The following is a 22,489-nucleotide window of genomic DNA, read 5'->3' as shown; positions in this document are numbered from 1 at the left end:
GTGCATTTTTCCTTTTTTAAAATATAAATTTAATGTGTTTATGTATCCAAATGTACTTGTATAGTCAACCAACCTTTCAGCTTGTGATGATATTTCAATAAAAACGGACAACCCAAAAAAAAAAAATTAAAAAAAAACCAAAGAAATATATACAATACAAGTATTCAAATGTATAAATATTTCACTGTATTAATATATCAATACAATTGGAGATATAGGGCCATTGAGATTCTTTGTTCTTCTTTCATTTTCCATTGCAGCAATAGAACCTGAAAATTTTGTTTGCTTTTGAATAATACATAAATCGAAATAAGGTAGTTCATCCAAAATTCGTCAAATAGATGTATACATGTTATAACTCTCGTGCAGTACTAATTTCCACCATTGTAATGGAGAAAATAAAATTTTCAAATGAACCCCTATGAAAGAAAAGAAAAATATATATATGTACAAATATAATCGTCATAAAAAGAAGAAAACACAATTATAAGATACTTAATAAAGAAGAATCATAAAATAAAAAGAACACTTCTAAAATCATGCAGGAGTATGAGAATTATCTTGTAAAGTTATTAAACTTTATATGGTATCATTAAAATAACTCAACTTAACACTTTTATCTTTTAAAATCATTAAACTATATGTGTCACAAAAATAAATAGCCTGCGAACTATACAGTAAATAAAAACACACAAGGTAAACCTAATGCGCTAAACTCGATTTAATAAACATTGAATGTAAAAATCAATTCTGAATCATTTGCGTGGATGAGGCAAAATAAAATATATTATAAAGAAATAAAATTAAGTTTAAGTAGTAATAATTATTTATTCGTCAATATTTAAAAAAAAATTATGAAAAAATTCCAAGTAAAGAATATAAGTAAATAAAATACACATTCTAATTTAGTATTAAAATTATTTAAGAAAATGATAATTCGAATTGAAGTAAAACTATATATTTCATTGTGTAAGAGTTTCAATATGTAGTATTTACTTAAAAGAGTCCTATTTTTATATATTCTTTTAAATAACTAAAACAGGTTTAAAGTGCTCAAAAGTCTTGTACTATGATTTTCATGTGTTGCTACTTCTCTTTCATGTATAGCTTCATGTTTTTGAATAATAAGTTTTAAAGACATGTACATATAATCTTAAAGAGATCTGCATTTTGCAAGTTTTTGTTTCTAATTGGGATAAGGCACAAGTACCTCCTCAATCTATGTCCAAAATTCCAGAGACACACTTATACTATACTAAGGTCTTATTACCCCTGAACTTATTTTTATAAATAATTTTCTATCCTTTTTGGCCTACATGACACTATCTTGTGGGTCCAACATGTGTTGACATTTATTTTTAAACTAGTGTCACCTAGGCTGAAAAGGAATAGAAAATTATCTATAAAATAAGTTCAGAGAAAAATAGAACTTTAATATAATACAAGTGTGTCTGAGATTTCAGACATAGGTTGAGGGGAATACTTATAGGTTGAGGGGAATACTTATGCATTTTCCCTTTTTAATTCAATACCAAAGCATGTAAAGAATGCAAGTTTTTGTTTTTAAATCCAAAAAAAGCTTGCAAATGTATGTGTTCTAAATGTATGAGTTGGGATATTTAAAAAGAGTTGTTTCGATTAAGCTTGGGATAAAATTTATATTGTGTTTGGTTGACGGTATAAATTTATCCTATGACAGTTATACCATCAAGCTAACACAATATGTGCTTAATTTTTTTTTTTTTTTTTTTTTTTTTTCCTAACAAGGAAAATGTATAGTGAAAGCAAGGGAAAATATTAACATTGAAGCATTGATTTGGAAATACTATGTGCTTCTCATTCCACAAGAAAATGAAAATTCTATAAGCTAAAGTAATACCACATAAAATAGGGCCAAAATTAACAGACATTTATTCATTCTTCAGAAGTTCCCTGTCCAATTCAGATGACCCAATTGAGGTTGTTGATACGCACCCACTTGAGCTCCGGGAGCAGCTGCAGCCATACCAACCCCGACATTTCCAGCCATGGCACTGCCCATATGATGAGGGTTAGCCATTGCAGCGGGCTGAGGTGGATGATACAACCCCGGAAACTGCATATGGGATGATTGTGCAGCAGCATTAAAAGAAGCATGTCCACTGTGAGACGGGAGATAGGTGGCATGAGGAGTTTGCCCAGACATGTCGTAGTATGATCCTGACTGCATTGTAGAAATATCCCTTTGATTCATCCACATTTCAGATGTCTCTGCCTGTCAACCAATATTCAATGACCATATCAGTATCAAATTAGCAGCCTCCATGACAGAATGTTCGTGAAAGATGGTAAATAAGTCTGTAGTTCTAACAGCATAAGACATCGGTCAGTAGTCTACACATTAACACACTTTTAAAAAAGGAAAATGTCCCTGTTCTACATTGTCCTGCCTTGGCATAGCAAAAATGACAGGCAGACATATTTTAAACCAAATTAATAGGCGTTTGTTTTAAACCTTCGTTAAGACTGCCTAAGCTTTAAAAGCTTAACCACTTCACTTGAGTCAAACCATAATTTATACCCTAAGTAACTTTGACTAAACCATAAGTTGAACCCTGAGGAACTCTGATTGCTTAGACCAAATCTTAAGATTTAGCCCAACCCAGGCACAATTTGATATATTATTGTCCATCTTGATTTTCCTCCCCTTTTTCGCCAAGTACCACAAAATTGCTCTCTATAGTTTCCTCTGTTCAGCACGATCCCTTTGGTCCAACCTCCCTCAAGACCTAGGGTAATTTCTGTATAAAAGATGAGCTCATCTTCTCTAAGCACTAAGAAGAACAGAATTACAAAGAACAAGATAGTGCGATTAAAATTTTGTAGGCTAAAAAAGGTTGGTCTTAGGATAGGAAACGAAGGCGGTGAAATCATAATAAAATAACTTGCTGTAAGGAAATTAAAGAAAAATCTGACCAATAATGTATATAGCATGGATACTTCTATGAGACCATTGATTTTCTCCTTTTATTCTTTGGGGTAAGTAATTGATGGTATGGCAATGGGTATTGTTGTATTCCATAAATATCAGACTCTGAAAAACTGTAGTTGAATCATAAAAGTGAAAGGAAAAATGGATATTTACCTGTGGATTAGGAACATAGAGATTACCATCCTTGTACTTCATCCGAGATGAATCTTCAAGACCTGTTGCACTGCCAATTACACCAGGAGTGTTTATAGCATAGCCAGTTGGACTAGTAAAATTTCCAAACCCTGAAGCACTGCCTGTGGGAACAGGCTTGAACTGCTGGATTCCATACTTGAGTCCATTTGCGCTAAGATGGGAGCCACCACCAGGCATCAGCAAGTAGTTGCTACCGTTTGGCGGATGAGGGTAAGAAGCATTACTAGAATAGCCAGGCATCGCCATTGGAGGAACATAGACAGGAGAGAAAACATGGCGGTATGGCATAAGATTAGCATAATGGGAAACATGAACTTGGGGATACATCTGTGCAATTGGTTGATGCTGTTGTACTTGCTGCACTAATGGAATTGACGATGCAGGCATGCTATTTGCAGCGTGTGAACTTAGGGCCTGAATTTCAGAAAACATAAAAAATTGTAATATCACAGAATAAAGTCAACCTAAGTACAAATGAATTCATACATGCACTCAGATAAAATTCGAAGGTGTGGTTTATCAAAAAAAAAAAGGGTCCACCAGTGTAGATAATACATGGATATATCTCTTAGTCAGGACCACAATTTGGCACCTGAAGAGAAGAGAGGCATAATGATTGTGAAGCAGTTAAAACGAGTGAAAAATCAATTTTACCTCTTGGAGACCCTGGTCGCGAAGAGCTTCATCTACTGCAGGTCTAAAATATGGTATATCATACCCAGTTTGGGGATCATAGGCCTGGTTGCATCCCATGCAAAAGCGCAAAATAGAAGAGGAGAAGGATCAGAGAATTAACAAAAGAACATTAGAAAAAATAGCACAAATCGAATTACATGAATAAGCCAAAGAGAACAAAACTCACCGAGAAACTTGATAAATTAGAAGCATTTTGTTGCTGTTGAGACTCTGGGGGAGTATATGATGCACTGTTATCTTGAACCAACCCAACATCTGCATAATTACCCAAATCCTCAGGACTTGAAGACTCTCTATTATCTGACAGCTTCTGATCTGAAATTACATCAGATACAGGAGAAGTAGACTCATTCTGAACGCGATCATCAGCCAAATCTAATTGCTTGCTCCCAACAGGATCATCAGTGGAAGATTCAGAAACCAAAACCGACAGTCTACCACAAAATTTGAATCATTTCCACAATCAGTAAACATCCAACAATAAAACTTAACAAGGGAGGAAACAAAAACATATGTCCCGCAATTTCCTATTGAAAGACAAAAGTAGTTGATTTGAAAATAAGGCCTCAAAGATCATTGTGGCAGCAAATATATGCATGTATGACTCCTTATTACTGACTATACTGTCTGGCGGATTACATGGGTATTTAGGCTGTTACATAGCTTGCTAAATAAAACCACAGCCTTCTCCGTTCCCTTCTATAAGGATACTAGTAATGATAGACCCATACTGCAAAAGGACCCAAGTTCTACCTTTAATACCTGATTTGTTTAATCTTCTTTTTGTACTTTTTTTTAAAAAAATCTCTTCTTTATTTTTTCTTTTGTACTTCTATTCTGTTATATTTTATTAGGTTATCGAAAACGCAGTTCAACATTTTATGAAAAGATAAACTGTAAATCATGCTTATCAAACTTGAGAGTCTAATAACACCGTTTAACAAAAAATTGCAAGTGTACTAATCAAATTGTCTTCAATAATATTATAAATATTGATGATGAAAAAGCTTGGTTAAGCATCAAATTGTCTTCAAGAATATTATAAATAGTGATGATAGAAAAGCTTGGTTAAGCAATGCAACATTGAGTTGCTTGTTATTTTGGAATTTGTTTGAAATGCAACATAAAATATATACTTGTAAAATAAAAGGAAGCAATAGTTACTCTTCTTATACCTTTCAGTGATTAGGAAAAACGCTTTTTATTAACAATGTCGGAACACGTAATTAAATGGTTTTCATAGGCTAGAAAATTTTAATAAGTTTCTAACGTTATATGAATAAATTATATGTATTTTTACATTAAACTTAAGTTTTCAATGTAACTTATAACAATTCACGTAAAATAATGTACTTTAATCATTTTTTGCGACTTTTTCTTTAATCGAGACTGAGAATATGGTACAATTGAACAAAAAGGGATATCCAAATGACTATGCTCTGTATATTGTACACACTTTCTGCACCTAATAATTTTCAAGACTCTGTTACACACTTTTTTAATTTTAATATATGTTTCTTACGTTCCTTTTTCATTTGTTTAAATAAAAATGTCACTTCTTATATTAAGTAACTCTTTAATCTTCAATTCCAAGATCCACATATCATGTTTAATATCATAAGCTTCATATGGCTTTTTGCTACACTACACACATCTTCAATTTTATCACCACAAAATTTGAAAGTCTCTTTCTTATACTTCATGTACATTCAAACTAAGATACATAAAATGAAAAGGCTGAAATAATAAAACACAATTCATCTGACATGTTAAAAGACTGATTAGAAATAGTACTTCAAAATTGGTATCTTGAATCATAATCAAAGCACGTGATTTGATGAAGTTATCGAAATTTTAATCGGTTCCATCTGAGTATATTATAGGCTTAATACATACCCAGCCCCTTAAATTTGCCAGGATATTCCATTTAGAAACTCCAAATCTCCAATTAAGTTTTGTTTCAATTGAACACTATAGGCTTAATACATACCCAGCCCCTTAAACTTGCCAGGATATTCCATTTAGACACTCCAAATCTCCAATTAAGTTTTGTTTCAATTGAACACCTCAACCCCTAATACAGTGTTCCAATTAGACACTTTTGGTTCAAATGTTGGGGAAATTTTGAGTGGTCTTGTACGTCTATTTGGTAGTTAAGTTAACCACATACAGTATGTCATTTCATTTTATTTTACACATTCACCTCGATAAGCCGTAAACCACATGCATTTTCCACTTGAGGTTGATGTGTATAATTAATGGACAGCTTAATTTACGTGGTTAAATTAACTACCTGGGTCAAAAGTGTTTACCTCAAACACTTTATAGGAGTTGAGGTGTTCAACTGGAACACAGCTTAGGAGTTGGCTATGTATCAAGTCTTATTATACTCCTAATTCACAGCTGAAGGTATTTTGGACATTTGGGAACCAAATATGTAGCTTTCTCGTCCTCTCCTTTTTTAGAGATAAAATGTCTAACAATGGAAAAATTGGTCTTTCAACTTTATAGTTAAGGGCTCCCCACTTTCATAATATTGTGGAAGCATAAAAAATTTTAATTAGAATCACATATGCTGATCTTATGTGACTAAGAACACTTTTAGAAAAAATCTTCCTACTAATTAATGTGTATTACAAGGTGATTGATAGTTGATACAAACATCAAGATGATGCTATCGTGGTCATATACACTTTTGAGTCATGTATCACACTGCGCTAATAAGTTTGGCTTGACACTACATGTTTTGTCCATATATAGTCTATTTGGATTTTTTTTGCTTTGTATCAAAGTTAACAGGAATAAACAAATTTACCAGGACAGAACAGTACGACTTAACATCACTAACCTTGATGACTCGGTCTGTGATTCTTCTTCCAAATCTTTCGCAGATTTAAATTCAGCTCCAAAGCTGCCAAAGGTCAGGCGACACCTGTCAGTCTCAGAAACACGAATATGTTCAGCTATGATCACATTCTCTGAGATGTTTAGCCTTAACATCTTATCTTGCAACTGAGATCCTTCTTTTTCCAAGTCTTCTGACTTACTAGTTAAAGAGACACCTTCAGAAGGTTTTCCAATAACCCCGGGATCTGTTACGCTCGATTTCTTGGTTAACTTGGGCTTCCACTGAACACCTATATAAGACCCAAAAAAAATCGAGTAAGGTTGATCTAGAAAATGAGCACATTCAGAAAGAGGCAGGCAGTGAACCATTCAGAAACCATTTATGCACTACATCAGATGGAGATGGTAACTTTCAGCGCACTCCCCCCACCCCCACCCACCCACCGCCCTTTTTTCTTCTTATTCTCCTGCTTACTTTAACCCTATTCTTTACACATGAGTAGGAACTGAACAATCTTTTCTTTATTAGGATGCCCCAAAACCAATGAAATAATAGCAGCAAGAAGAAAAAGAAACATTCATATTAAGATGAAGCGCCTACCTTTCTGATGTCCCACAGATTGGTGCAGTCTGTTAATATGTTGATTTCCCGAGAGAGACTTGCTCATTGGCAAGTTGGATTTAGGGGAATCAGATACTCCACTCTGGTCACTTCTAGAATTTGAGCTCATAGGTCGGAGTGATCCTTTAGAATTACCAATATCCTGTCGGGCCTGCTCCATGTGAGAGTTTGAAGATGACCTGCTTTGTGAAGATGAGGACTTGGCAAAAGTTTCAGCGGACTGGCGACGAGCACCCACCACCCCTACCTCACGCTTAATAGTACCAACTTTTGCAGCCGGTCTGGAGTCAAGAGATGGTACATGAACTGGATCTGAAAAGGATGAATAAACTCCAATGACAGAATTGCTAGATGATGTAATAGAATGTGGCCGAGAACCATTTGGCTTCACCCCTCCTATCTGTGAAGCAGCATTTGAAACAGATGCATGCATTTCTCCTGACAAACCTTGACCATTAGTGCTACTTAAATTAGCATCATTAGAGTGTGTATGTTGAGAATTCCTATTTGGAGCTTGAGATGAACGACTCCCAGTGGATAGAGTATTGCCAGAGGTCCCTTTTGAACTGCTGCAAATTCCAACAAGGAAAACATATATATTACTAGCTCAGACTCAATACCCTATACCATATGTACAGTGAATGCAGTAAAAATGATCACAAGAAGTCGAAAGAAGACATGTTGGCAATGTCGAACCAAAGAACTTTTAGGAGTTTCAGGCTTTAAAGATAATAGGTAAAAAAGCAAAATTATAAGGTACGTGAATAGAGGTATGATTCTCATAATAGTGTGGCACAATAATATTAAAGGTATAATATATCCGTAAATGTGAATGGCCAAAGTAGGTCGAAAATCAACCAAAAAGATTATGGTTATATAATAAAAGGTGTCTACGTTCATTCAATTTGAGTAGGATAAAAGGATAACAGTCAATATGCAACGATCGCCTCTGGATATCTTAGGAAAAGAGTACCAAAAAAGGTATTAGACATGACATAGATAGGGAATCATTACACATGCAATAACAACTGTAAATAAGCACATGTCAACTAGACTACGTTACCTGTTTAACTATTATGTTTAAATTTAATTAATTGCCTGTTCAACTATAATTTTAAATATATTAATCCCACCGTTCTATATTTCTTAGTGTTCATGTTAGTTATAGCAATTAATCCGATTTAAGATGGAAATGGTATATTATCAAGGAAGACACACGAAAAATTAATTGGGAGAGGTGTTCAATTTTCCTTAAGTCTAAATGCAAAGAAGATTGAAATATGCAGAACTGACACACAGGTTACACATACATGAACATAATTGGCAGGTCTATATTGCCAGCAGCCCCAAAGTTGTGCCCAAAAAAAGGAAAAGGGTTAAGAGGGGGGTAAATAGTTGTTTAACATAAGCAATGGATCACCCTTTAACTCAAAAATCAAGATATAAGCCATGAACATTGTAGGAATACACCTCAACTTCCAAAGTAAACATCTCACAGCATTCAATCAATTCCAGGTCCACCTTTTAATTGAAAGGCTCACTAAATATTGTCTAACTTAGAAAATGAATATTTGATAAAAATATATTATGTGGAGGTCAATGTACTAACGTAATACTATACTTCTGTTACTTTGATCAGCCACTGCTCTCTAAGTATGGAAAGTATTACCGTATAATAAACAAGAGAGCACAATATACCTTTGTGCAGAAGTATTTGAAATCGCTTGTTCAGCAGATGTAGAAGTCTGGACAGCCTTTACCACTCTATTGACATTTTGGTTAACTCTGTTATCTCGCACAACACGGAATTCTCGAGTAAGTCCTGCTCTAGAAATAATTGGCCATCAAACTACTTACCTTAACGTACCTCAGGGAACAAAGTCAAACAACCAATATGTATGTTATAGGATCACCAGAAATTAACTAAAGAACTGGAGATACAGTTAGCACTATTTCTATTGTCAAAAGATGCACTCAAGTAATGCTTAAGCTTCACAAGAAAATCTAACTGAAAAAGTAAAACATTAATTGTTTAAGAAGTATATAGGAAAGTAACGTTATATAATAAATCGAAAAAGAAATATGTTTTCAATGAAGAAAAATTAAGAGTCTCAAGCAATCAGAACATCATAATTAAGAACTTGAAAACTACATTTTAGCATTAGCACATCTTTGACGTGGCTTTTACTACTTGTATGTTGTTTTTTTACACAAGTGCTAATTAATTTACCAGGAAAAAAGATAAGAGAATGGTTTTACTTATATCAACTAACTTACAGATTTTTTCTTCTTATTTTAATGGACATTACACATTTGTAACTTTGTCCATACAATTCTTGTTTGTACGTGTAGTTTCTTTCTTTTGCATTATACCCAACATATACACAAACACAAACACAAAATGCTTCTCAGTTTCTTTACCAGGGTGTGCACTTCAATTAAGCTCTGCCCTAAAGACTCCTGCAACATAACTTTTCTGCACTTTTGACATCAATGACTGGTAGTTTTGTTATTTGTGGTAACTATCAAACTATCAATGAGTGGTAGTCCAAAAATACATGACATTCAGTTAAAACTAAGAGAACTACAAAATTCACAGGAGATACAGGGTACGCAGGAGAGTTGAATATCATAGTGTCAATTCGCTGATTATAGCAAGGGGCTGGGTTTCCTAATGATCTGATGTATCCTAATTGTTGTTTTAGTCAGTACAATACAAGTCTTATTACTCATAAAAAAGAGTTGAATTTAACAGTGGGGTAGTGTAGAGTGCTAACAAGAGAGAGCAGACACATTAGAAACATATTATGTATAGATATATGAAATACAAACATCAGAGAAAGGAGTATTTGACCGACATCAATACCTATTTCCATAGTCTAGACAACATTGCAACAACATCCAATACAAAAGCTGACTTCCCTAAGCAGCTAACCATCTCAACAAGATATATATAATCTATTCACTTCCAGCTTCTTGAAGAGAGGTAATGAGAAAATTTTCAATTAAAGGAATCCTTTTCTAAAGTCTTCCATACGTATAATGCAAAAAACTAAGAAAATAAATCAGCCAGCTATTACCTATTGCCACTAAAAGCACTTACGACTGAGATTGCAAAGACCTTAATCCCTGTCTCCGCACCAATATATACTACATTACATCTGATGACCCCCTTAAGACATGGTTCTCAGCGTGAAATCGAGCATGCACAAAGAAGCTTTCTTCATACAACTGGTGCACTTCTAATGCCCTTTCCTACACCAATAGGACAACATTTAATGAGGAAATTTTCATTTAAAGGGATCTTTTTCTAAAGTCTTCCATATGTAGAATGCAAAAAACTAAGAAAATAAGTCAGCCAGCTATTACATATTGCCACTAAAAGCACTTGTGACTAAGATTGCAAAGACCTTAATCCCTGTCTCTGCACCAATATATACTATATGTACATCTGATGACCCCCTTAAGACATGGTTCTCAGCGTAAAATCGAGCATGCACAAAGAAGCTTTCTTCATACAACTGGTGCACTTCTAATGCCCTTTCCTCCACCAATATGACAACATTTACAAGCATCTAGAAGCTTATGGATGCTTTAAAACACTCTATAAGAGATCATCCTTCAGCAACTAAAGGTGCATGAATTCTATTGCATAGCAAAAGGCTCAATGACCTCCCACAACCAGCACCTTCCCAGGAGATCTAGGACCTTACGGGTACTACAAAACATTTTTTTGATAAAATAATAAAATGGAATTAAGATCAAGGTAAACATAAGAAACTTAAATCTGCATAAGATCAAATTACCAGGTAAAGCAGTTCGATTGTAGCTCCCTCTTCGGATGTTACGATTGATGTGTGTGTTGATCCTCATTTCCTGTGCACCATGCTCTAAATAATTTCCATTTTCTGGAGCAGTAGAACTTTTATACCCATGGTTCTGAAGCAAGACGAAAGATAGTTTCAGTTAGAATAAAGATAAAAACTGTAGTAAAATAACAAAATAAGTGCAAGTGCAATCGACAATTGTAAATTGTTTAGAGGACACTATCAATCTTAGAAATCAACTTCTACAAGAGAAAGAAACATGCAATTTCCTTGGAGTTAGAATTGACTGATTTACCAAAAAAAAAACAAGAAGCATCAAATGTTTGTCTGACAGCAATGGACATCAACAATAATAATCACAGCAAAGCGCATCACATAAGAACTAGAACCACAGAACAATTTGAAAATATTTACCTCTTTCTTTCTGTCCCTTTTTCGCTTCACCTCATGAAATGGATCTGAAAGAAAAAACTGAAGCATTAGGCACACTTCACATCAGAGAATTAAAGGAAAGATGATGATTTTTACTGGTGAATATAGATTGTTCCATATTGGAGGATACTGCAAAGGCTAAAACCAGCGCCAAGATGCAGCATTCTCAATGATATCCATCAAAATACCAAAACCGATTAGGGCACATCAGTTTTCTACTTTTCCAGGGAGAAAGTTGAGCTATAATTAAGCAATTAACTTTTATGTACTTACGGTCGAAAGAATATTTTACCATCTTACTAGAAAGAGCCAACTACAATTCAAGTGTGGATTGATAATTTGAAAATTTAGGAAGGTATACTATATACTCTCAACCTCCAAGAGGTAGAGGTAAGGTATGTTACACTCTACCCTCTCCAGACCCCACTTTGCGGGATTCAACTGGGTATGTTGCTGGTGTTGGTGTTGGTGTTATAAACTACATTACATACAATGACATGGTATATAACTTAAATCCTTATACACCACATCTCCCCTATCTGATGCATGTAAATAATTACAGTGGTCCATTATATATAAAATTAACTTGCAGGAACTCTACATCTACGATGAAGTACACCAATGAGCAAATAGTCAAACCTAACTGCTACAGAACATTGATGAATATAAAACCACTCCAAGCTACTGATAATAGTGTCAACAACAACACACCAAGTGTAATCCCACAATTGGCATCTGGAGAGGGCAAAGTATGCACAGGCCTTACCCCTAACCTCAAAGAGGTAGAGAAGTGTTTCCGATAGCCCTTGGCTTAATATAAAACAGTTCCCAGCATTTTGAAAAAGAGAACACAGAATAAGGGCAGTAACACGACAAAATAATGTGAAATGGGAAGATAAAAAATGACAACAAAATAATGTGAAATGGAAAGATAAAAAATGACAACAAAATAACGCGATAATCGAAGCACAAAAAACATAGGTGGTAACCAAAATCGAAGAATAAGACACTACAAGAATAGTACTAAAACCATTGGTAAGAAAGAAGGTCCAAATACGACCACCAAACCTATCCTATAAGAAAGCCAACACAACCCCAACTTCCATATACTCAACCTCCAAACCCCACTGACAACAATACCAAAGCCTTCATTTCCCGCCTCTCCAAGACTTCCAAAAAAGGCAGTGGCCGATGCACCAATTTGACAGTACATGCAAGCTCTAACAAAGAAACATATATTTGAAAATGTCTTTTTACATTTGCACAAAATCCCCAGTCCCTACACATTAAACAAAGAATTTTGGTTCATAATCCAAGAATGGCCTCTATCAAAACTCCTACTGTCGGGGGGCAAACACTACATGAAATGAAACACTAAAAATTTAGTCTTTTCTATATTTTGGCCAAAAACAGGTTTGAAGAAGATTTTGGGACTTAAAAAACTAGCTCCCAAAAGCTAGATAAAACCGATATTTGTCCAAAAAATGCCTCCAAAATAATGGCCAAAAGGGTGCTTACCTCAACTAATTTGATCAAACAAAATGCAGCATAAGCATAAACAAGTAATCAAAAACCCAACTTTTCAATCACAAACTAGTCACAATAGGCTTGTACAAATCCCCTATACCCCATTCAGCTCTAATTAACCATAAACCAACCAAAAAAAACAAAAAGGGGTCGAAGCAAACACCTTGATTGATCAATTTCTGAGCAGTTTCATTAGGGTCCATGTTGGTTTCTTTAAGAGTCACATAAATATCAGCATCGGAATGATTTCCAACAACTTCCTTGATAGATTCTAGTATTTCCCGTACGCCGGCAGATATAACATGAGTCCCACTTTCCGGCTTAGAACTTGATACCATCTCCAACCAAACCAAATTCACCACTGTTTTTTATAAAAATATATGCGAATGATTACAACAATATATCAAATTCTTTTTGAAATTTGAGAAGATTGTGTTATGCAATCACTTTTAGGGTTTTTTTGGATTCGGTGTGGCGGAGAAGAGAAAGTACAAAAAAATGGCTCTCATGAGGGTTTTAAAGAGTGTCTTAACTTTACCTTTTTAACTAGGGGTTTTATTTGGTGCTATGATTATACCCAAATTATTACCTCTTAATTTTGTTTTCTTAAATATTATTTTCAAGGTGAAAAAGATTATTAAAAGTGAATTTAAATAGTAATTCAATTTTGTTATGCGTATTTGGGTTGAAGTTTTATCAAAATAATTTGTTTGCCTTCATAAGATAAGAGGTCAAAGTTGTTAACCCCTTATTTCTTTCTAAATTTCACTTGTGAAATTACGTTGGATATTATTATGTTGCTATGCAATATGTTAATTAATTATTATGTTGCTATGCAATATATTATGTAATTAGTTGGAATGGGTGAATGTTGAAGATTAGTCGTTATTTCGTTTTTTGTTGTTGCTTTTGCTTGTTGTGTTGTATCTTTTTCATCTTTCGTTCAATCGAGAGGGTTTATTAGAAGAAAAATTACGTGAATAGCAAACTTATACTATTTAATTACTCATCATAGCTATAGTTTGCTATAATAATCACTTGCGACTAACATTATACAATAATTACGTGTGTTGACTTCGAGTTTGTATAATTAATCACATTTGTATATGTATAATTCACCAGAATATACAAATACATATGTATATTATACAATTATTTAACCTATATACATATACAATTCACCTCTCTTCCATTCTCTGTCCTCTCTCGCTTGTCTCTCTCCTCCCTCTCCCAATCTCGCTTGCCATATATACAAATGCATATGTATATTATACAATTATATACATATACAGTTCACCTCTCTCCCACTTTTTGTCCCCTCTCTCTCGCTCTCTCCTCCCTCTTCCAGTCTCGTTCGCCTCTCTCCTCCCTCTCCAAATATCTCTTGCCATATATACAAATACATATTATAATATACAATTATCTAACCAATATACATATATAATTTACCTTTCTCCCACTCTTTTCCCCCTCTCTCTCGCCTCTCTCCTCTCTCTCCCAGTATTGCTCGCCTATCTCCTCCATATAACATGTAGCTACAAATTTTAATTATCAAACTATAACTATGGAGAGTAATTAGGTTATTTCATAAGTGACTATATGTGAAAGTTTCCCTAAACATAGATGATTTTCATAAATAGCTATAGTTTGAATAATAATTATGATTAATAACTACAATGTGTCTAATTACTATTCATAGCAACAACTTTAAAGAAGAAAAGAGCGAGCGAAATCGAGATTGAGAAATAACAGAGAGGCGAATGAGATCAAGAGAGATAGATGAGAGGAGGCGAGCAGGTTGTATCTTATATACAACGTGTATTTTGATTGAAACTAAGATACACATTTACATAATGTCTTCTTTCTTTCTCCCAAATCTCATTAATCTCTCTCCTTATTTTCATAATCTAGCACGTAAATATACATGTTAACTTTGAAACTAAAACATAGATACAGAGATACACTTTGTATCACCCCTAATATAAATATCAAATACAGTATGTATCAATTTTTTTTGTGATATACAAATGAAATAAGCATTGATATAGTGTTTAATATTATATTACCCCCAAAATAAATATACATATATAAATTTTTTTCCTAAGAATAATTGTCTCATTCATATACAACTTATCTCATACGTAGGCACAGTTGATTGTATAATATGTATCAATCGAAAAAGATAAAATTTGATAACACGTTATCCATTTTCTTGATATACAGATTAAAAAAAAATTGGATACATAAATAATATCATTGATTGTATTAATCTAAGAAGAAGAAAAAAAATCAAAGGTTAAACAAATTAAGAACCCAATACGAGAATTTTGATATAATAGTATTAATCCACCATAAAAAAATCAACAATCAATAAACATCTAGAAAAAATTGAAGAACAACAATCACATGTTTAGATAAAATTAACTCAAGTAAGACTTTAACAAGATTATGAATTGGTATAAGAAACATATAGGAAGAAGGAGAAAGATTCACATAATGAATTAAAAGAGGGAGAGAAAGGGCGAAAAGGAAACTGAGAGGAGAGAAGTAAGAAAAAAAGAGAAATGAACCTTAAATATTATTTTATGATATAACTTTTTGAAAGTGTTGCATATATATTAGCTATTTTTACTTAGTCAAGTAGTTTTTCCTAATATTCTAGACCTCCCATCAAGTTTGATTAGTAATTCTAAATTTTCCTATAAAAGTTATAATATATTTCTTTTTTAATTATACTCTATCTATTTTAAAATAAGTTAATTATTGAGATAATACACATCTATTAAGAAAAAAAAAGTTTATGATATAATTTAAACACCACTTTTCATTTTGTCATGATCCAAAAATAGATGTGATTGCACTCGTCTAATCCCACCAAGATAAGTCAGCCTTAAACCCAATAATACGAAAAGAATGCAGAAAATAAATCAACAGTAGCATAAGAGCAGAAAATTTAGTCATTCTGAAGATATATCCCAAAATCTAGTTATTACATGTGCAAGCCACTAATATATTATTATAAATTGAAAGATAAGTACAAGTCTCACTTTATTTGTTTCTCGAATAAAACAAAACATAAAAAAGAAACAAGAGGGCCCACTGGATGACAAGCAACTATCTCTCAATGTGTCATTTGAAAGCCTCAGAGAAAGATGAAGAAGAATGATCACACCAAATTCGGGCTAGAAACCTACACAAGTATAGAAACAAAGACTGAGTATCAAACAACATGATACTCGACAGTTAGCCAACTATACCAGGTAAAACTAAGCTAGAATACGAGTAATCCTTTCATACCAATCGAACCGTCGCAGCTACAACCTGCATAGAAATCAGTTTCACCTAACCATTTACTACAATACACCTCACAAGGCTTACCAATCAATCCAATAGTCACTGTACAACAATCAAGTATCAAGTGTGTCAACTGCAATCATCAAGTAGATCAATCACAAATGTCAAGTAGATCAATCATATAATACTCACACTTGCAAGAATCATTTCTCAACGACTTTATATAATGTCACTTGTTGTAATCATTTTTCATCGGCTCAACATTAATAGCTTGAACCATTTCCCATCAGGTTTATATAATATCACTTGTCGAAATCATTTCTATCGGCATATGTCTCATTACATTTTACCAAAATTGATGCAAATAGGCAATGTCACATCATTAGGAAGACAATAAACTCAAGCAATTCAAGAGTCCATGGGTGACTCGACAGTGTTAAACAAAAAAAAGACATGTGCCTTAGGCCCCCAAATTTAAGGGGCCTCATTTTTTATAATAATAGGTTATAAGTTGTTGTTTTTAACAAATATTGAATACTATTTGTAGAAAAAGTAAACATTTCATGAAAAATGAAGGGATTATTAGAAGAAATTTGACATATTTTGAGCACTATATCTTATGAAAAATAATTTAAAATAAGAATGATTATATTATAAGGTGAAATTTAGAAGAAATAAATTATATAAAAGTATTAACAATTTAAATTTGAAGCCCCGTTTGATTTTTTACTTTAGGCCCCTAATACGCTTGAGCCGCTCCTAAGATCACGTTGATGCCATCAAAGTATTTCATCAATCAACTAATTAGGATCAACATCAAGGCAATTCACAAAATACAACTATTAACACATTGCCTTATTCATTTAATCCCCCTTTTCCGTTCATGAAGATCAATCAAAAAGAGTAATTGAACTATCATCTCATTCACATTACTCCACAACATATACAATGAAGGGAAATACAAAATTCTACAAGTTTACAGGGTGAAGAAATTCATTTGCTTTAATTCATTCAAAAATCAACGTGAGACTTGAGCTTTTTGTTTTTGAACAAGGTTCAAACCCACACAATTTAATTCAACAAATAATCACAATAAAATTTCAAAAATAACAACACTCATATTTTTACAAAAAACACGATATTTTTATTATGTTCCATCATAACTTTCCAACGAAACATCTTCCTTCCATATACCAATCAGTGCCTTATTTTCCATACTCTCATGGAATAAGTACTTGAATTATTCTATAAATGAAAAAATTGTTTCACTACACATTCATAATTATTATATCACTTGTAAATGATATTTTTGAGTTGTTAAAAAAAGGCTATGCACCCTATTGGAAACTCATAACACACCCTTGTAGACATACAACAACTAACAAATAAGTGTTCTCGAGTCTTAAAAACTTAAATAGTAATAATCCTAATGAATTTCCTATAGCCAATCCATAAAGTGTAAGAAAACTCACTTTATAAAATTAAAAAAAAAATATTAAATAAAATGTAAGAAAAACTTCAATTTTATATTAAAAAATTTAGTCGTTAATAGATTTAATATAAATATTTTTGACCAAAAATATTATTTAACTATACCCCAAACTTAAACTACATCTTTAAAGTCTCATTTGTAGCAGAAAACATCCTTTAACTATACCCCAAACTTAAACTACATCCTTAAAGTATCATTCTTACTGAGACTGGGCAACGGAACCGGACGTACCGGTACCGTTCCGGTTCGTCCCATTTCGGTTGCATACGGGACGGGACGGGATAGTCTGAACCGATACACGGAACGGGATGAAACCGTGATTTGATACCGGTGTATCGGTACCAGTTTATCTCGGTTCATTCCGATTCCGTCCCGATCCGTTTCGATTCCGGTCCGATTTAATCAATATATATTAATTAATTTATATTTTATATTTTATGTATATTATATTTTATATAATTTATATTTTATATTTTATATAAATCATATTTTATATAAATTATATACTAATTACTAATTACAAATTTTATTTATTTATATTGCAAAACACAAGTTATAAATATAACTTATAACTTATAAATATTAATGAATAATAAATAATAACTTATAAAGTATAAATTTCAAAAGTTTACAAGACACAAATTATAAATATAAGTTATATATTATAAATATTAATGAATAATAAGTAATAACTTATATAACTTCAAAAGATTACAATACACAAGTTATAAATATAACTTACAAATTATAAATATTAATGAATAATGAGTAATAACAATAAAGTATAAACTTCAAAAGATTTAAATTTTGAAAACTTTATTTGACTTAACTTGCAAACTTAATAAGTAAAAAAAATTTAAAAAATATCTTTAAAATAAATTTAAGTAAAAAATTATATTATAAATTTAAAAACTATTAATTTAAACTTAGAAAAATAATTTTTTTTTCATATTTTCGTAATTCCAAAAAATTATTTTTGAAATAACTAGATGTGTCATTCCGTTTATCCCGTTTCGTTCCATTACGGTCCATTTCGATTCCATTCCGGTATATAGTAGGACAGAATCGAGTATCCATTTTGGTAATTTCGGTTCAATTCATCCCGATATCGGTCAACGTACCGGTCAACGCGTCCCGTTCCGGTCCGGTACCGGTTCGTTCTGATCCGGTGAACCGGTTCCGGTCCGTTGCCCACTCTTAATTCTTACCATAAAACATCCTTCAAGTATTTTAAAGTGAGCAATTTTCATCCTTCTACTTGAATTTCTCGTAAAACTGTCCGATATATCCCACAAAAAGTCGTCCCTTCCTAATTATTATCCTTAGATATGCCAAGAATATTATAGTGAACTTTTTCGTAATTGAGTTAATAATTATGCAAAACTTTTAATTTGACCATTTTTCATTCATTTTTTATTGATTTTAATTAAAAATATTATTAGTTTAAATATATTTCTTCTCTATTGAATATGCATGACGTTTGTTGGAGACTTCCCCTTCTAATAATGTCGAATGAAACTCAACTACGAGACATAATCAATATTTTGATCACTTCAATATTAGATTGACCTAAAAATCTATTGATTTAATTAATCAAGAAAAAGATAAAAATAATTAATCTCCAACTTTTTTCTGTTACGAAAAAGGCAAATTATGTACGCTCACTCCTTTCAATCATTTTTAACTTCATAAGCAACAATATCTAAGATTTTTTATATTTTCCATGAACTTCTTGTAGCAAGTAATGAAATACGCAGAATAACTTTTGTTGATAGTCACGTTAACTATTCATTTTTGTAAGATTCATTAGTTTTTTGATAATATCTAACAAAAGGATGAAAGTTGTTCATTTACAAATACTTAAATGATGTTTTCTGCTAAAAATGATATTTTAAGAATGTAATTAAATTTAAGGTATAATTAAATGATATTTTCTTCTAGAAATAATATTTTAAGGATATAATTTAAATTTGGGGTATAATTAAAAGATATTTTTGACAAAAAACTCAAAGAAAGTTATACAAAACTTATTTTCGAACTCTCTACTGACTACTAGACCACGTGGCTCTACTTACAAGAAAAGGCGGTGTTGTTTCCTTCTCTTTTCCAGAAAACTTTGTTACTCTTCTCAATTCCCAAACCCTAAACCCTAACCCGAACACTAGAGCCAAAAATCCCGACGGCGATGGCATATCACGCCGGAGACAACGACGGCGACGTCCAAAACCGGCGGTTCTATAATCCATACCAAGATCTTCAAGTTCCAATTCAGAAACTCTACAAACTCCCAACTTCCCCCGAATTTCTCTTCAAAGAGGAATCTCTCGCACAGCGCCGATCATGGGGAGAAAACCTAACGTTCTACACTGGCATCGGTTATCTCTCCGGTTCCGTCGTCGGGGCAGGTAAAGGATTTATTCAAGGCGTTAAAGCTTCTGAGCCTGGGGACACGTTGAAGCTCCGGGTTAACAGAATATTAAACGGGTCGGGTCACACTGGTAGGAAGTTCGGGAATCGATTCGGAGTTATTGGACTGATGTATGCGGGTTTAGAGAGTGGGATGGTGGCGATCAGGGATACAGACGATGTTATCAATAGCGTGGTGGCGGGTTTAGGGACTGGAGCATTTTACAGGGCGGCGGCAGGGTTGAGGTCCGCGGCTGTTGCAGGGGTTATTGGTGGAGCTGTAGTTGGGCTTGGAGTTGCAGCAAAACAGGCGATGAAACGATATGTACCAATCTGAGCTTGTTTTTGATAGGTTTGTAAGCTTTATAAGTTTCAATTGTTACTGAAATTTTGATGGTAGCTTGAGAAATTGTTTCCTCGTTGAGTTGTAATGTAATTATTTCATCAAAGGTGCATGCTTTCTTGATATATTCAATTATCGTATTATTTTGATGTAGTTACTGTTCAGTATGCATACTTGTTGAACTTCTTTTTCGTGTATTGGAAACAACCTTTATACCTATAGGTAAGGTCTACGAACATTCTCCCCTCCCGTACCCCATTGACACGCGATAAGCTTTCTAGATATTAGTTAGTGGCTTAGTGCATGCCATCAAAGTGCACCTTGAGCAGCAGTAATGTAATTATTTCATTAAAGCTGCATACTTTCTTGATTCTTTGAATATATGTTCTGAAACTACTCGGTTATGAATAATTGACAAAAAAAGAGACTTACTGGTGTATGGCATTTTTGAAAACTTAGCACCTTGAGATGGTTGTTCCCTTCTGTTGTTTCTGTCAATTGTCTCTGTTTATTACAGTTTTGTGCAAAATTTCAAGAATGCATCTTCTCCTTGTGCAAATGGTTTTCCTTGAAGTATATTTGTACTGATAGAACATCAACAACCTACCTCCTTATTCCTAACTCGTGGAGGTAGATGGATTGTTGGGATTGTTTCCGAAGGACCCTAGCCTCTAGTGATTATTGTATTTATTTGTTAGTTACTGTAAAGGGAGGTTGTTTCCGAAGGCTCCTTGCCTCAAGTGATATTTGTATCTATTTGTTAGTTACTGTTAAGTAAAAGGAGGTTGTTTCCGAAGGAACCTCGCCTCAAGTGATATTTGTATCAATTTGTTAGTTACTGTAAAGGGAGGCTGTTTCCGAAGGCTCCTTGCCTCAAGTGATATTTGTATCTATTCGTTAGTTACTGTAAGTAAAAGGAGGTTGTTTCCGAAGGAACCCCGCCTCAAGTGATTTGTATCAATTTGTTAGTTACTGTAAAGGGAGGTTGTTTCCGAAGGCTCCTTGCCTCAAGTGATATTTGTATCTATTTGTTAGTTACTGTAAGTAAAAGGAGTTTGTTTCCGAAGGAACCTCGCTTCAAGTGATATCTGTATCTATTTGTTAGTTATTGTAAAGGGAGGTTGCTTCTGAAGGACCCTCGCCTCGAGTGATATATGTACCTATTGTTAGTTATTGACAAGGGAGGTTGTTCCCGAAGGATCCTTGCCTCAGAGTGATATTTGTACCTATTATTAGTTACTGAAAGGTCTGTTCAGTAGATAACGTTGTCGTTGAGTTAACTGAATTCATCAAGCTGCACTTTTTAGTGGACTTCTGCTGCAGTCATTTTTGTTTCTTATTTAGAAGTAATGTTATCGATTCGTTCTTTGATGGTAACTTTGGTTTTATGTCTAACTTACCGATGAAATTAGTTTCTTTGACAATTATAACTCTGTAGATTATCTTGTCTATCAGTATTATGTGTATATACATGCTTTATTACATACTTCGTGGGTTTGCAGTTAGAGTAAGTTCTCAGTAGATGGTATCTCTGTTTATTTGTTTATGACACTGCATAATTGGCTTATTATGTATTATTATATATATGTTATATGATTTTTTAAGTTCTCATATTGAAAAATACTGTGTTTTTTATTTCCAACGTGTGCAGAGTTACTGGTGTTATACTGGTGGTAGTTTTTGTGGAGCTCGCTGAAATAGTTGAGGTGTATGCAAACTGGTTAGGATACGACAAAATTGAAATTTTAGCTCATTGTTTATTATATTGGCATAGATAGGTGAAAGTGTTGTAATACATTTCTATTCACCTCAATGATTGTTATGCCTGCACGTCAAA

At 33.3% G+C, this 22,489-nt stretch overlaps 2 protein-coding genes across 3 annotated transcripts; one reads left to right on the top strand and one right to left on the bottom strand.

Annotated features, from left to right (window-relative positions):
* Positions 1–1,792: 1,792 nt before the first annotated feature.
* LOC107007499 (GBF-interacting protein 1-like) lies at positions 1,793–13,634 on the bottom strand. 2 transcript variants are annotated; one of them, XM_015206140.2, is made up of 10 exons: positions 13,281–13,634; positions 11,573–11,616; positions 11,138–11,270; positions 9,030–9,153; positions 7,311–7,900; positions 6,711–6,999; positions 4,029–4,296; positions 3,821–3,904; positions 3,125–3,580; positions 1,793–2,254 (listed from the first exon to the last, which is right to left on the bottom strand). In XM_015206140.2, the coding sequence occupies exons 1-10, from the start codon at positions 13,453–13,455 to the stop codon at positions 1,922–1,924; spliced, it is 2,496 nt and encodes an 831-aa protein (XP_015061626.1). In that variant the 5' UTR covers positions 13,456–13,634; the 3' UTR covers positions 1,793–1,921. The 2 variants fall into 2 exon arrangements, with proteins under 2 accessions (XP_015061626.1, XP_015061627.1); XM_015206141.2 differs by having other exon boundaries at positions 7,311–7,897.
* Positions 13,635–19,964: 6,330 nt separating this feature from the next.
* LOC107005607 (mitochondrial import inner membrane translocase subunit TIM23-2-like) lies at positions 19,965–22,489 on the top strand. Its single transcript, XM_015204249.2, has 2 exons — positions 19,965–20,661; positions 22,304–22,489. Exon 1 carries the CDS (start codon positions 20,089–20,091, stop codon positions 20,644–20,646), a length of 558 nt encoding a protein of 185 aa, XP_015059735.1. The 5' UTR covers positions 19,965–20,088; the 3' UTR covers positions 20,647–20,661; positions 22,304–22,489.

This window comes from Solanum pennellii, chromosome 12 (genome assembly GCF_001406875.1).
Source record: "Solanum pennellii chromosome 12, SPENNV200".
Taxonomy (NCBI): domain Eukaryota; kingdom Viridiplantae; phylum Streptophyta; class Magnoliopsida; order Solanales; family Solanaceae; genus Solanum; species Solanum pennellii.
Note: the sequence above shows the minus strand (reverse complement) of the source record. Positions and strands in the feature narration are given on the sequence as shown.

What these genes read in the sequence shown, in the direction of transcription:
- LOC107007499 (XM_015206140.2), bottom strand. Translation starts at nt 13,455, where the DNA reads ATGGTATCAAGTTCTAAGCCGGAAAGTGGGACTCATGTTATATCTGCC. An exon ending in ATCTGTGGGACATCAGAAAG is followed by an intron (nt 7,000 to 7,310) that starts GTAGGCGCTTCA and finishes GGTCTTATATAG; the next exon opens with GTGTTCAGTGGAAGCCCAAG. An exon ending in TCACAGACCGAGTCATCAAG is followed by an intron (nt 4,297 to 6,710) that starts GTTAGTGATGTT and finishes ATTTTGTGGTAG; the next exon opens with ACTGTCGGTTTTGGTTTCTG.
- LOC107005607 (XM_015204249.2), top strand. Translation starts at nt 20,089, where the DNA reads ATGGCATATCACGCCGGAGACAACGACGGCGACGTCCAAAACCGGCGG.